The sequence below is a fragment of the Moschus berezovskii genome, chromosome 15 (genome assembly GCF_049115385.1).
Source record: "Moschus berezovskii isolate FMDL1 chromosome 15, NW_MosBer_1.0, whole genome shotgun sequence".
Classification (NCBI taxonomy): domain Eukaryota; kingdom Metazoa; phylum Chordata; class Mammalia; order Artiodactyla; family Moschidae; genus Moschus; species Moschus berezovskii.
In genome coordinates this window covers 61,922,207-61,939,204 of record NC_142474.1, presented here as the reverse complement: position 1 = coordinate 61,939,204, position 16,998 = coordinate 61,922,207, and the positions used below count along the sequence as shown (strand labels likewise).

Genomic DNA, 16,998 nt, shown 5'->3' with positions numbered 1-16,998 from the left:
ATAACAATAATACAAATGAAACAAAGACTTTCAAAACAAAAATCATTGACATTTTCAGGCTTACAGCAAGTTGGTGATCCGCACTAAATATTAATGACAACTGTAACACTGGAGTGTTTAAGGACTTTCTAGATTTTAGATGCCTCCCAGATTAAAGGGGGCTTTCCTGGTGGCTCAGACAATGAAGAATATGCCTGCAATGCAGGAGACCCAGGTTCAGTCCCTAGGTCAGGAAGATCCCCTGGAGGAGGGAACGGCTACCTGCTCCAGTATTCTTACCTGGAGAATCCCATGAACGAGGAACCTGGTGGGCTATGGTCCATGGGGTCACAGAGAGTCAGACACGACTGAGCAACTAAGCACACAAACGTACAGATGAAAGGAACTACATGACTCCATTTTTTATCCCTCCATCTGATACTGAGTAGTGGGTGGTTCAGAAATTACTAATATAGTATTTTATACATGTAGTACATTAAGTGTAAGTAAGTCTATTTAAAGAGTAGCAAAGAAAGCACAGAAAACTTAATTACTACTGAATTTAAGGAAAAATCCAAGTTTAAATAATCAGTTTTATATAATATAGTGAATATAATAAGACAGTGTTTAAAACTCACTTTGAAGTGTTTCAAGTTCAGCTCTTGTCAATTCATCTTCCTTTTCCTTCAATCTTGTTTCTTTATATTTAGTATAAAACTGCCCAGCATCCTGAAAAAAGAAGTTACAAATAAATTAACATAAAAGTCAGTTTCCTTTGATGGTATTTTCCACATAACTTCAATTTAAAGCAGCATATTCATTTAATAAGTAGTTTTCCTCTGTGTTTATGTTTTCAAATTTTATGATGAACAGAAGAAATTGAATAAGCAGTTCTCTATGATACATCTCTCTTAGAGAACTAATGAAAGCCAGAAATTATATGAGTGTATTAAATATGTTTAAGTAAAGCCTTTTATCTTAGAAACGTAAGGGAGGTATTCTCTTCCTGTTTTCTTCTATTGCATGTTTTCTCAATATTGTGTGTGGACAGAAATCAGAAAAACATACTTGCTGAACTGAATTATTTGATAGTACAGTAAATTATATTATTGTGACAAAGTACAAACAGTATTTTCATATTAGTCCCTTAACTCCAAAAGATTTTCAAAATCACTATATGCAAATCTGATTATGAGACATCTATGACCACGGAGATACAAGTGAAAGACTCCATTGAGAGTTGAGGATTGAGAACACATACTGTATGCAAATAGTTAGGTGTCAAGGCACAGTGGCTAAAGTCTCAAGAAGGAGAATTTAGGATAGGTGAGACTTTAGCAGAGTATCAAAAAAAAAAAAAAGACTAGGCCTTCAATAATCACAGACATGGAAATAAACAAGTTGGTGTTTCAGGCATATGAAGCTCCTAACAGTGATAAAAGCAAAACCAGATCATTTTTCAACACCTCTTGACTCAAACTTCATCTATTCTATAAAAATACTACTTCTAGCTGCCAGGCTACACTGTGCTATGCTTCTATGTCTTTCTATATCCTTTGCCGTCTAACTAGAGTATTTTGCTCCCCTACCTTTTTTCTTAAGAACTCCTATTCATCCTTGAAAACCCTATTCAAGCATCACTCCTCTTGTGCAAATCTTTCTGACCTTCCCTGGAAGACTAATCCCTTCCTGTATACTGCTTCTGTATTTAAACTTATCTCTATGGTTGCTTGTATCGTAGTATTCTCTCCTAGAAAATGAGAAATTTGAGACAAGGGAACTTGTATGCTCAGAGCACAGTATCTAGAATCCAGAAGGCACTCAATAAGTGTTTTTGAACTGAACTAGATTGAAAGATGTGAGAAATTTGTAAAGAAAGAAATGAAAGAGCTTGATGACTGACTGGTATGGAATAAGAAAAGGAGAGATATCAAGGATAACTCTAGGGTAACATTCCCAGACTTTGGGATTCCTAGAGCCTTCTGACAGGGTTTTATTTCTGCAGGAAGTGAAGGAATAAACTCAATCCTTGGTCTACCACAATTCAGATGGAAATGCATGAACACTTAAACCATAGAATGGGAGTCTGTCTTTTCAGCCATGCCTATCCAAATTAAAGCTTTCTCCTGGGGTCTTTGAAGGGCACAGATGTCATACACCAGACTTACTCATCCCTCCCATGCCCATATATACTTTAAATTTCAACAGAGGTTCAGGTTAAGAATTTACAGTCCTTTAACATTCCCTGTACCCTCAGAAAGACTGTTCAGTTTGTTTTTTTCCATAAGACAGCTCTAATAGCACTTAGTTGTCTTTATTCGAAAACAATCGTTAGATTGTATTGTGACAGCTGTCATATCACTCTGCATTAATAAAAAAAATCCTATTGGTACATTTCTGTGTAGCCATTTTAGTATTGAAGATGGAAGGAGAAAAGCAACATTTTTTGCTTATTAGGGTTTATTATTTCAAGAGAGGTAAAAATGCAACTGAAACGCAAAAAAAAAGATTTGTACAATGAATGGAGAAGGTGCTGTGACTGATTGCATATGTCAGAAATGGTTTGTGAAGTTTCATGCCAGAGATTTCTGACAGGACGATGCTCCACGGTCAGGTGGACCAGTTGAAGTTGACAGTGATCACATCGAGACATTAATTGAGAACATCAATGCTGTACCACGCAGGACACAGCCGACCTACTCAAAACATCCAAATCAAGTGCTGAAAATCATTTGTACTAGCTTGGCTATGTTAATGGATTTGATGTTTGGGAGTCACACAAGTTAAGCAAAGAAAACCTTGACTATATTTCTGCATGCGATTATCTACTGAAACGTAACAAAGACATTTCATTTTTAAAACAATTTGTGACGGGCAATTAAAAGTGGATACCGTTCAATCATTTGGAACAGAAGAGACTGTAATAAGTGATGAACCACCACCAACCACACCAAATTCCAGTCTTCATCCAAAGAAAGTAATGTTGTGTATATGGTGGGATTGGAAGGGAGTCCTCTATTATGAGTTCCTTCCGGAAAACCAAACGATTAACCCAACAAGTACGGCACCCAGTTAGACCAATTGAAGGCAGCGCTGGACATAAAGTATCTGGAATTAGTCAACAGAAAATGCATAATTTTCCATCAGGATACCACAAGATCACATGTTTCTTTGAATATCAGGCAAAAACTGTTACAGCTTAGCTAGGAAGTTCTGATTCATCCTCTGTATTCACCAGACATTGTACCTTCAGCTTTCCATTTATTTTGATCTTTAAAAGTTCACTTAAGGGAAAAAATTTCTATTCCCTGGAGGACTCGAAAAGGCACCTCAAACAGCTTTTTGCTCAAAAAGATAAGAAGTTTTGAGAAGATGGAATCATGAAGTTGCCTGAAAAAATGGCAGAAAGTAGTGGAACACACTGCTCATAAAATTCTTAGTGAAAATGAAAAATGTGTCTTTTTACTTAAAAAGCAAAAGTCCTTTATGGCCAACCCAAAATGTAAAGAGAGAGTAGTGCATACCCAATGTTCTATTTGTTTCCCCACATTTCCTTATTCTCTTGAGATTACATGGGATTATGGGGTTAGCTCTGGGCAGGCGGTGGTTAGAAATATGTGTCCCTTCAAACCAAATACCAAAAAAGGGTGTGTAAACCCTCAGTTCTCACTTCTGCCATAGAGAGCAAGAAGGCCACAGGACCTAGATGCATTCAGCCAAAAGATGGTGAAGACATCATTATTCTGAGTCCCTAAGTGGCATCACCAACTCTGTGGACATGAGTTTGAGTAAACTCCGGGAGTTGGTGATGGACAGGGAGGCCTGGCGTGCTGTGATTCATGGGGTCACAGAGAGTCAGACACGACTGAGCGACTGAACTGAACTGAATTGAAGTGGCAAGTTAGAGCAGCATGTCTCCTTATGATACATAAGTGGAAGACACTGGAAACAAAGTTCAAATCACTGGAATTTTAAGATGATCTGCACCTTATCATAGTCTATCCTGGTTGATATAAATAGCAAGTGCTATAGAGTTAGTACAGAGAATATACAATGGGAAATTTTCAGTTGGCCTGATCAGGAAAGGCTCCCTAATAATGCTAATTTAGCTAAACTGTGAAGATATAGTATTCCCAACCAGATGTTCAAGCAGGTTTTAGAAAAGGCAGAGGCACCAGAGATCAAATTGCCAACATCCGCTGGATCATGGAGAAAGCAAGGGAGTTCCAGAAAAACATGTATTTCTGCTTCATCGACTATGCCAAAGCCCTTGACTGTGTGGATCACAATAAACTGTGGAACATTCTGAAAGAGATGGGAATCCCAGACCACCTGACCTGCCTCTTGAGAAACCTGTATGCAGGTCAGGAAGCAACAGTCAGAACTGGTCATGGAACAACAGACTGGTTCCAAATAGGAAAAGGAGTATGTCAAGGCTGTATATTGTCACCTCGCTTATTTAACTTATATGCAAAGCACATCATGAGGAACGCGGGGCTGGAAGAAGCACAAGCTGGAATCAAGATTGCTGGGAGAAATATCAGTAATCTCAGATATGCTGATGACACTACCCTTATGGCAGAAAGTGAAGAGGAACTCAAAAGCCTCTTGATGAAAGTGAAAGAGGAGAGTGAAAAGGTTGGCTTGAAGCTCAACATTCAGAAAACGAAGATCATGGCATCTGGTACCATCACTTTATGGGAAATAGATGGAAAAACAGTGGAAACAGTGTCAGACTTTATTTTTTTGGACTCCAAAATCACTGCAGATGCTGATTGCAGCCATGAAATTAAAAGACGCTTGCTCCTTGGAAGGAAAGTTATGACCAACCTTGATAGTATATTAAAAAGCAGAGACATTACTTTGCCAACCAAGGTCCATCTAGTCAAGGCTATGGTTTTTCCCGTGGTCATGTATGGATGTGAGAGTTGGACTGTGAAGAAAGCTGATCGCCAAAGAACTGATGCTTTTGAACTGTGGTGTTGGAGAAGACTCTTGAGAGTCCCTTGTACCGCAAGGAGATCCAACCAGTCCATTCTAAGGGCGATCGATCCTGGGTGTTCATTGGAAGGACTGATGCTAAAGCTGAAACTGCAATACTTTGGCCACCTCATGCGACAAGTTGACTCACTGGAAAAGACTCTGATGCTGGGAAAGGTTGGGAGCAGGAGGAGAAGGGGACGACCGAGAGAGAGATGGCTGGATGGCATCACCGACTCTGTGGACATGGGTTTGAGTGAACTCCGGGAGTTGGTGATGGACAGGGAGGCCTGGCGTGCTGTGATTCATGGGGTCGCGGAGAGTCGGACACGACTGAACGACTGAACTGAACTGAACTGAAGGTTAGTTAGCTAAGAGATGGAAGATATCCCTTATTACAAACCTTTCTTTTTAACATTACTGAAACATATTTAAGTGATAAAAATACCGTGCTGAACTGGCATTGCTTGTCATGTTTCAGTTTACTTTTCCTTCTCCATATAAACTTTAAAATATTAAACCATCCAAAAATAATCTTAAGAAAGAAGGGGGTTAAATTTAGAGGGGTACGAGCAGGGAAACAGTACCACCATGGAAGAACTCTGCTCAGATACTCAGTCGTGTGTGACTCTTCACGACCCCATGGACTATAGCCCACCAGGCTCCTCTGTCCATGGGATTTTCCAGGCAAGGATACTGGAGTGGGTTGCCATTTCCTCCTCCAGGAAGAACTCTGAAGAGACGTAGGTGCAAGAAGGATGGAGGACACTCCATTGCTCTTTTACTGTGTGACAGCACGTATCTCTTGTTTGAAGCTTACATATAACCTTCAACACAGGAGAATACCATTGAAGTGCAGTTTTGAAAATCTGTCCACAAATTCAACTGTTCTATTATTAAATTTTGTTCTCCAACTGACTGATACTATAATCTTAATGTGTAATTACGTACAATGTAGAAAATTACTTCCCTGGTGGCTCAGACAGTAAACAGTTTGCCTGCAATGTGGCAGGTCCAGGTTCAAGCCCTGGTCGGGAAGATCCCCTGGAGAAGGGACTGGCAACCCACTCCAGTATTCTTGCCTGGAGAATCCCATGGACAGAGGAGCCTGGCAGGCTAGAGTCCATGGGGTTACAGAGAGTCATTTCCAACTCTGAAGCGACTTAGCATGCACATAATCTCAAGAGTTACATGTAATATATAGTTACATACAATGTATAAAATTATAGTGAAGAATATAAGAAAACTTCTAAATTTCATACTTTGAATAAGAGTTTTTCTTTGCACAGAACTATAATAATACTAAGTTCACAAGAGTAATAAAAATAAAACAGGAAACAAGAAGCTTTGTTTTCCTGTGCCTGAGTCGGTATATTCTAAGAGAGAGAAGGCCCAAAGTGACTTTTCCATTTGGGCTAAGAGACAGAAGAGACCACAGAAGCCATCTATTCAGCCCCAACTCAATGCAAGAATCCTCTACAACTTTTATAAAAACTACAATCTGCCTCAATATCCATACAGAGAATGTAAGATCAGATAGCTTACTCACAGACCATGAGACTAGTTACCAAGCTCATTATCCAACAGTGGAAAAAACTTAGCCTTTCTTAGCTTTTATATTTCTTATATTTTAAATTTACTTTCCTCTGCTTTAAGATTCATTTCTACCATGAACTAATTGTGTCACTTTGGGCAAACGGTCTCACCAATCTGAGTCTTAAGTATTTTTTCAGCTATAAAATATGGACTCAATGAGACTGTGTCTCTCTAACATCCTACCTGCCTAACATTTTGTGGTTTTTAAATCTTTTCTATGTAACTCTACTTTATATTCTGTCTTTGGACCTCTGAATAATTGCATCTTATGGCCTCCTTTCAGAGGGTGGAAGGAATGGAATGTTTGTTATGTTGTGAGGTCTTTCCAATTCTCCTGTATCCCTTTGTCCTTCTGAGGCAGTAGTTTCAGCCTTATAAAAATTCAGATGAGTTTTCCCAAATTTTTTCACTGGTTTATGTATTCTCTATGTAAAGTGTGCCTGTCTGCAAAATTTTTCAAGAAGTTCTGAGAATACTAAAAAAGTAAGCTTCCGTATCCCTTGGAAAATCTGTGTTTAACTTTGAGCAGAAGGGAAGGCAACTAAGCTTGCTGCAAATGCCTCTGAGTCTTTTAGAAGCTTTTCCTCCTGCTAATTAGCTGTGAATGTTTTGTTTATTTGGTTTCTGTCCCAGCAAGCAGAAGCAAAGGGGTTAGAATGAAGGGCATGACTGTAGAGGGCAACCCCTGGGCGTGTCCAGAGCTGTTTCCATGGAAGAAGCTTCTTGGGAGGGAGGAGGCCTCCCTTTATAAACAGCTGTATAAAGTACAGTGTTCCCTTTACTCTCAGGCAACTTTCAATTTAAGGTAAAAGCCACAGGACCACAGAGAAGATTCTTCTGTTTTCTCGGCCACTGCTCTTCAGAAGCCCATAAATCCTGATAAGGTGGACATATGCATGCTGGGAATTTTGTACCATAATTTCTAGTCTGTGTTCATATAAGATCAACTTGGTAGTGAGAAAAGATGGGGGACCGGGACTTAACGATGAGAAAAATGAACAATTTCAGGCAATGAACTCCTAAAGGAGTTGCATGTTTTATAGATTATGTTACTGAGAAATGTAACATAGCAGATAGAGAGCAATTTAAATGGTGAATTCTCAGAAACAACAAACAAGCGAGCAAATAAATTCTGAATACTTAAGATCTTTCCACCTCAGGAAAGGTAGAGAACTATGAACTATGATTTAGACTGGTAATTTGTAATTTTGGGATATTTGATACTTACTAATTTCTATGAGAATCAGTGGTGTTAGCAATCTAAATTTTTAATGGGCCTAAATAAATGAAGCTCCAACACAAACAGGCAGTTAAACTGAAAATATGCGCAGTGCACTGGTTATATTTCATCAGTTTTTGCTACTCACATTGCTATGAATATGTTTCAAAATATATATGATCAAATAAAAAATATCTAAGGGCATTTTGGAGGTTAGAAAATTTTCTTGGGGTTACAGGCTGAATACAGTCCACACAGAAGACTGGTTTAGTCAGATTCCAAGAGATTGTGTACTCCTTTCTGTTCTGTGAGAACACGGACTGGGAAGATACGGAGTGTCATTAGGGCTATACTTTTAATGCTAAAATTAAATTCTAGCCTGAAAGCACACTATGACTCTCCTGATACACACCAAGTTCCTTGTTATATTCTAATTCACATTGCATGTCTTCTGTTGATTACTCCACCTGCCTTTTTTTGCTGTATAAACACATTATTCTCAAGTTTCCGAAGTTTCTCTGCAAACAGTCACGCATTTTCAGTTCAGTTCAGTTTTCAGTTCAGTCGCTCAGTCGTGTCCGACTCTCCGCGACCCCATGAATCACAGCACGCCAGGCCTCCCTGTCCATCACCAACTCCCGGAGTTCACCCAAACTCATGTCCACAGAGTCGGTGATGCCATCCAGCCATCTCATTCTCCGTCGTCCCCTTCTCCTCCGGCCCCCAACCTTTCCCAGCATCAGAGTCTTTTCCAGTGAGTCAACTTGTCACATGAGGTGGCCAAAGTATTGCAGTTTCAGCTTTAGCATCAGTCCCTCCAATGAACATCCAGGATTGATCTCCTTTAGAATGGACTGGTTGGATCTCCTTGCAGTATAAGGGACTCTCAAGAGTCTTCTCCAACACCACAGTTCAAAAGCATCAATTCTTCGGCGATCAGCCTTCTTCACAGTCCAACTCTCACATCCATACATGACCACAGGAAAAACCATTGCCTTGACTAGATGGACCTTGGTTGGCAAAGTAATGTCTCTGCTTTTTAATATACTATCAAGGTTGGTCATAACTTTCCTTCCAAGGAGCAAGTGTCTTTTAATTTCATGGCTGCAATCAGCATCTGCAGTGATTTTGGAGCCCAAAAAAAAAAGTCTGACACTGTTTCCACTGTTTTTCCATCTATTTCCCATGAAGTGATGGGACCAGATGCCATGATCTTCGTTTTCTGAATGTTGAGCTTCAAGCCAACCTTTTCACTCTCCTCTTTCACTTTCATCAAGAGGCTTTTGAGTTCCTCTTCACTTTCTGCCATAAGGGTGGTGTCATCTGCATATCTGAGGTTATTGATATTTCTCCCAGCAATCTTGATTCCATCTTGTGCTTCTTCCAACCCAGCGTTCCTCATGATGTACTCTGCATATAAGTTAAATAAGCAAGGTGACAATATACAACCTTGACGTACACCTTTTCCTATTTGGAACCAGTCTGTTGTTCCATGTCCAGTTCTAACTGTTGCTTCCTGACCTGCATACAGGTTTCTCAAGAGGCAGATCAGGTGGTCTGGGATTCCCATCTCTTTCAGAATGTTCCACAGTTTATTGTGATCCACACAGTCAAAGGCTTTGGCATAGTCAATGAAGCAGAAATAGATGTTTTTCTGAAACTCTCTTGCTTTCTCCATGATCCAGCGGATTTTGGCAATTTGATCTCTGGTGCCTCTGCCTTTTCTAAAACCTGCTTGAACATCTGGGAGTTCATGGTTTACATACTGCTGAAGCCTGGCTTGGAGAATTTTGAGCATGACTTTACTAGCGTGTGAGATGAGTGCAATTGTGCGGTAGTTTGAGCATTCTTTGGCATTGCCTTTCTTTGGGATTGGAATGAAGACTAACCTCTTCCAGTCCTGTGGCCACTGCTGAGTTTTCCAAATCTGCTGGCATATTGAGTGCAGCACTTTCACAGCATCATCTTTCAAGACTTGAAATAGCTCAACTGGAATTCCATCACCTCCACTAGCTTTGTTAGTAGTGATGCTTTCTAAGGCCCACTTGACTTCACATTCCAAGATGTCTGGCTCTAGGTCAGTGATCACGTTATCGTGACTATCTTGGTCGTGAAGATCTTTTTTGTATCTTTACTCCTCTTTAATGTAATGTTCTCTCCAAATTCTGTGGACATATTAATTTACAAACACTCTCTATATTCTTTTTCTTTGGTTTCTCATTTGACTTTATACTTCTGCCTATGTGGGTATATGAATGATATGGGGATACACATTTTGCTAAATATCGTAATATCCATGTGTTTTTTCTTTCAAGATTTTCCAATCTAGGAAATGTTTGATACTAATTTAACATCAGATATTTTATATGTGTCAAGTATAATCACTTTCAGTTACTGGTTTCATTCTTCTAAACTACTACATCTTATAGTTTTTCCAATATCTTCTTCAGAGCGAAGGAAAGGAATAAAACCCGTACCGGAGGTAATAAGGACCTTCTCAAAATGCAAGGGGAGCTATCAAAGAAATATTTTTACCTCTACCCTGCTTGATCAGAGAACCATTTTGATCTGCCCACTATGCACTTTAACTTTCCCATTTCTAACAATGTATACATATCTTTGACAGACCTGTGTGACGGAAACACTTTTCTGACTCAATGTTCTTTAAGAGATTTGTCAGATTTATCTATTAAACTCCTAAATGGCTATATTCAGAGTCTGCTGACTTGGGATATAGTCTTGGATGATAGTAGTGGGCTATGTGGTATTTTCTTTTTTTAAAAAAAGCAGTTGTACAATTCTTTCAAGACTTGGCTCAAATTTTCCTTGGTTATCTTACACAGAGACAATCTTAGTTCTCAGAACATCTATAGAAGTCACTGTTTATACTACAGATATGCAGCTCATATATCATATTGTATCCCAATTATTTTAATTTATGTGATATAAACTCTGACTGTAAGGGCTTTTAAAGTGCCTTGTTCTGATACTGTGTTTAATAAATTTTTATTGAACCTGCTAAACTAATCCTACTGGATAACCAACCATACATGCATGTGAACTGTAATAAAGAATGGATATTTAGAGGAAGAATGGGAAGAAAAAGGGTAGAAATGAAGAGCTGTTGATATGACAACAAAATTTGGGTACAGGTTCTGCAAGTACGAAGGCCATTCACTGGAAGTCTTCAAACCTCTCAATCAAGATGATAGGGATGGTTTATGCAAGAAAAAGGATTCCTGCTTAAAAATAAAATAATGGCCCTGTACTACAAGAGTGGTGAAGAAAACACTAAAGGTCATGTGTATCATCTTTTTAAACACTGAGGGCTCTCAGGTCAGTTCAGTTCAGTCACTCAGCCGTGTCCGACTCTTTGCCACTCCATGAATCCCAGCACGCCAGGCCTCCCTGTCCATTACCAACTCCCAGAGTTCACTCAAACTTACGTCCATTGAGTCAGTGATGCCATCCAGCCATCTCATCCTCTGTCGTCCCCTTCTCCTCCTGCCCCCAATCCCTCCCAGCATCAGAGTCTTTTCCAGTGAGTCAACTCGTTGCATGAGGTGGCCAAAGTATTGCAGTTTCAGCTTTAGCATCAGTCCTTCCAGTGAACACCCAGGATTGATCTCCTTTAGAATGGACTGGTTGGATCTCCTTGTAGTCCAAGGGACTCTCAAGAGTCTTCTCCAACACCACAGTTCAAAAGCATCAATTCTTTGTCGCTCAGCTTTCTTCACAGTCCACCTCTCACATCCATACATGACCACGGGAAAAACCACAGCCTTGACTAGACAGACCTTGGTTGGCAAAGTAATGTCTCTGCTTTTTAATATGCTATCTAGGTTGGTCATAACTTTCCTTCCAAGGAGTAAGCATCTTTTAACTTCATGGCTGCAGTCCCCATCTGCACTGATTCTGGAGCCCAAAAAATAAAGTCTCTCACTGTTTCCACTGTTTTTCCATCTATTTGCCATGAAGTGATGGGACCAGATGCCATGATCTTAGTTTTCTGAATGTTGAGCTTCAAGCCAACCTTTTCACTCTCCTCTTTCACTTTCATCAAGAGGCTTTTGAGTTCCTCTTCATTTTCTCCCATAAGGGTGGTGTCATCTGCATATCTGAGGTTATTGATATTTCTTCCGGCAATCTTGATTCCAGCTTGTGCTTCTTCCAGCCCAGCGTTTCTCATGATGTACTCTGCATATAAGTTAAATAAGCAGGGTGACAATATACAGCCTTGATGTACTCCTTTTCCTATTTGGAACCAGTCTGTTGTTCCATCTCCAGTTCTAACTGTTGCTTCCTGATCTGCTCTAGTAGGACTTTTATCACCACTGTGTTAGTTACCAATCCAGACTGCTTCAGGTAAAAAGGGTTTCCTATAAATTTCATAAGTACCTTATTTAAGAAGATCTCATACAAGTGTCACATAAAAACTTCAGTGTTGTAGATAAGGCACATGTATTCATTTTACACAATTCTATGAATGATAATACAAAGGTCAAAGAAGATTACAAGAAAAAAAAAAAAAGCAAACAAAATCTAATCCTAATAGCAACTATTCAGTATTGCTTTGCTGATGTTTGTGAAAGTATAAGTTGTATGTTTATGGATCTGAAATACTTTCACTATTACAATTTGGATCAGAATCAACTATATTGTTTTGGTAGTAGACATAAGAAAGACATTAAACTTCCAATTGATTCAAAAGTTTTAGAAGGTTTCTGAAGAGGCTAAAATGTTTTTACAAAATTCCTTACTTTCACAAGTTTTCTACAAATTTGCAATGAGGCAAAACAATAACTTGTAAATCTAACTCATTCTAATATATTGATTGTTTGTGCAAATTACTCTGCATGCTAACCAAGAAATATGTTAATTTTACCAAATAAACTTTGTTTCAAATGACTTAGATTAAAATTACAAAGAAGTGACTGGGATGAATTGGGAGACTGACATATATACACTACTATGTATAAAATAGGTAACTAAAGAGAACTGACTGTGTAGCACAGAGAACTCTTCTCAGTGCTCTGTGGTGACCTAAATGGGAAGAAAATCCAAAAAAGCGGGGGCTGGGGGGAGGCAGTATATGTATGCATATAGTTGATTTACTTTGCTGTACAGTAGAAACTAATACAACATCATAAAGCAACTATACTCCAACAAGTTTTTTTTAATAAATGAAAAAAAAGAAAAAAATAAGTGTTTCAGACTGACACTTTGTGATATTTATACTGCCTCATGACTATTAAATTGATCTGTACTCTGATTTGCCTATTACACAGATTGTAAAGCTAGCAAAAAAAAAAAAAAATCATCCTCTTAAAAATGTAAGAAATCATGTCGAAAAATATTTTTCTGTCACATCTTCTCACAAATATACCAGTAAGATAAACACATTTTCCCTCTCTTATTAAGTCTTACATATACTGCATACAAGGATTGTGGATTTTTATCCAAATAAACACTACGCTAAACAACTTTAAAAAAAAATTTTTTTTTAATTACCAAAATACTTCAATTGTCTCTATAAATGTAAACAAAATAAATGATTCTGTATGCAATAACTATTAAGAAAATATTTTAACAAAGAACTGGTAAATAATTGCTCAAAAGTTAGGAAGAAACATTAGTAACTTTTAGTTAATTTTCCCTTCAAATATAATTTCCATCATTAGAGGAAAAGAATAAAATATAGAAGGTGGAGTCACTCACTTCCTTAAACGATAAGGAAAAACAGCCACTATATGAAAAAAAGTAAGCAGAGTTAAACAGAAATTATCTCTCGCTCTTACTCTTCATGTTTTCTGAAATGAAAACATTTCCTCCAAAATTATAACTTCAAAGAATTTCAAAATTTGTACACCAAACCATTATATATTCTTTCAAATATTCTGTTTATGTGTTGGAAATTTTCTAACCAGATGCAATAATTAAAATTAGCAAAACGATAATCTAATGAAATGTGCTGTTATGCTAAATATAAAAGAGAGAAACTGCCATTTAAATATGGTTATCATTTGAGCAAGACTGACTAGCAACAGAAACTTCGATTACAATATAAGACAAAATATCTGCACTCCTCTTAAAGCTGCACACAAAATGGTAACCTATGTATTCAGTTCAGTTCAGTTCAGTCGCTCAGTTGTGTCCGACTCTTTGCGACCCCATGAATCACAGCACCCCAGGCCTCCCTGTCCACCACCAACTCCCGGAGTTCACTCAAACTCATGTCCATCGAGTCGGTGATGCCATCCAGCCATCTCATTCTCTGTCGTCCCCTTCTCCTCCCGCCCCCAATCCCTCCCAGCATCAGAGTCTTTTCCAGTGGGTCAATTCTTCGCATCAGGTGGCCAAAGTATTGCAGTTTCAGCTTTAGCATCAGCCCCTCCAATGAACACCCAGGATTGATCTCCTTTAGAATGGACTGGTTGGATCTCCTTGCAGTCCACGGCACTCTCAAGAGTCTTCTCCAACATCACAGTTCAAAAGCATAAATTCTTTGGCGATCAGCTTTCTTCACAGTCCAACTCTCACATCCATACATGACCACGGGAAAAACCATAGCCTTGACTAGACGAACCTTTGTTGGCAAAGTAATGTCTCTGCTTTTTAATATACAATCTAGGTTGGTCATAACGTTGCTGCTGCTAAGTCACTTCAGTCGTGTCCGACTCTGTGTGACCCCATAGACGGAAGCCCACCAGGCTCCCCCATCCCTGGGATTCTCCAGGCAAGAACACTGGAGTGGGTTGCCATTTCCTTCTCCAATGTGTAAAGTGAAAAGTGAAAGTGAAGTCGCTCAGTCGTGTCCAACCCTTAGCGACCCCACAGACTACAGCCAACCAGGCTCCTCCATCCATGGGATTTTCTAGGCAATAGTACTGGAGTGGCTTGCCATTGCCTTCTCCGGGTCATAACGTTACTTTTGCTTAATTATACAAATACTTACACAAAGTGTTTTTTCCCACATTATTTACTTAAATGCTTTTAAAATAATGGTGACAAGGTATCTGAGTTCTGTTTTTACTGGATATGCCTTAAATGATTAAATTGTTATTGCTTTTATATATGTCCTAAAGATAGTATTGTTTTTTCCTTTTTCAGTGTCTTGGAATTCCAAGGTGTTCTAAAAGCGACATTAAGAGATAGCTAAAGGAATAGATGAACTGAACTGAAAGGAATAGATATCTAAATAAACTTTAGAACTATTCTAAACTAGGTTTATACTTATAAAATACTATTCATTCAATCAGTATTATGAAGCATCTACTGTATATCCAGCCTTCAGATAGCAGGCATAAATTATTTCATGAATAATTAAAATCAAAGCAGCACTAGTATCATATGAAAGAGGTAGATTTTTTTTTACCTGGATTAGATGAGGCAATGCTTTTAGTGTAAGGCAAAACCAAATTCCCAGCTTGCAGGGAAGCAAATCATGCCACTGCGGTTTCACCAGTAACCTAAAAGCAAAGTATAGAAAGTTGAAAAACAAAATATTTTTATAATAATCATGAACTCTGTTTTGGATGGCTATTTCAACAAAAAAGCTTTTCAATGAAATATTTATGACAGTTATCACTTAATCTGACATATTCCACCATGAAATATATTAGTACAACAAATGCAATTATGTATAGTAAGTAGACTAAGGTTTTGGGGAAGGGGACTTGAATAATCAAGTTATAAAGATAAAGGTACAAAAGCCCCCTTTCTAACCTGGACTTTTCATCAGTTTGGCCAAACGAGTTCTTAGACCTTATGATTACTTCAGCTATAAAAGACTAAACAGCATCACAGTGTCCCCAAGTGCTGACAAGCATATATGAAGATTGTGGCATAAACAAACCAATACATAAAAATTAATGTCATTTGCAGTTCACTGAAGCATTACTCACTGATGTCATCAGGACAGAAGACAGGCAGAATAGTCTCTGATCTCCATCTCACATTGATCCAGTTCCTGCCCTGCTGTGTGAACTATTTAAACCCTTTATTTCTTCCTATGAATCAATAGGAGAAATGGTGGTATCTCTTTGAGTGCACTGCATATTACTGTCTCTCTACATACTGTCACTCCTGAGTTAAACGCTACAGTGATAGATTCTTTCAGTAATATTTTGCTTCTAAAGTTCAGTAGAAATTTTTAAACAAGAATTCAGGGGTTTAATTATTTAAATATATATGAATACTTTACAAAGAGAAAAACCTGTAGAACTTGTGCTTAAGATTAGAATTTGTTTCTTAAAACTATGGAACATTATTAGTCTTTTATAAACTGAATACAGATGTAAATGTTGGTATATTTGAAATGGATATACATATAAAGTGGGATCACATTAAAGACGTATTTTAAAACAATTTCGAATTATAAACATGTTTTCATATGTTCCCACCTTTCATTTTTTTCTGAAGCACCAAGTTTTGATACATCCACAGTCTTGCCACCTGTCTTTTTTTTCTTTTCTCTCTTTTTTCTACTGAGCAGTTCATCCTTAATGTGGAAAAAATTATGGTTACAGGTTATCATTAACATGTACTCTTCAAATGTTATCAAGAGTCTTCTGTGAAGGGTAAACATTATAGAAGAACATTTATGCAAATGTATGTAGGGTCCAACATGATTAAGTAAAATCATCAATCTTTAACAATAACTGTTGTCATGGTATCCAGTCCTTAAACACACATGAAGTTCAGTACTGTCATTCATGTGTATCTCCATAGCAATCAAAGTTTTCTAAGAAGAGAAGGCATTCAACTTACTTTTTCTCATTCATTCAACTTTAATAATGTCACTTCAAAAAGAATGAGTAAACAGATGCTAATTCATGAATACTGATAAATATGTTTCTCTTTAGCATATAAATAAAAGCCCACAGCAGGCAGAATAAACTATCAGTCTAACAAAAATGTAATAATTTTTTAACCAATTTATATCTGAAATTATACTCATTTCAAATTTTACTGAGTTAAAAGCTTTTAAAATCATCATTCTAAATCATTTTGCATAAAAAACATGTATATCTAGAAGGTGACAATGAGGAAAACATAGCTCTACCTTCTAATTTTCAGCTCAATATTTACACCTTAATAAAATTTTGTAACAAACTCAACATGACACATTTTTAAAAAGAAACACTTTCTTATGTCATGGGTTCTTGAAACAGAAACATCAAATACTAAACGTTGAGTACAAAAGTACTAGAATAAGGAATATA

At 37.8% G+C, this 16,998-nt stretch overlaps 1 protein-coding gene across 2 annotated transcripts in view; it reads right to left on the bottom strand.

Moving 5' to 3' along the window:
• DNAJC1 (DnaJ heat shock protein family (Hsp40) member C1) overlaps positions 1–16,998 on the bottom strand; it is a 197,015-nt gene that overhangs the window by 99,097 nt on the left and 80,920 nt on the right. For both annotated transcript variants that reach the window (XM_088844145.1, XM_055428263.2), the window contains exons 5-7: positions 16,177–16,274; positions 15,150–15,243; positions 618–708 (exon numbers count right to left, since the gene is read on the bottom strand). In XM_088844145.1, the coding sequence (XP_088700271.1) occupies positions 618–708; positions 15,150–15,243; positions 16,177–16,274 (283 nt within the window). The remainder of the gene's footprint in view (positions 1–617; positions 709–15,149; positions 15,244–16,176; positions 16,275–16,998) is intronic.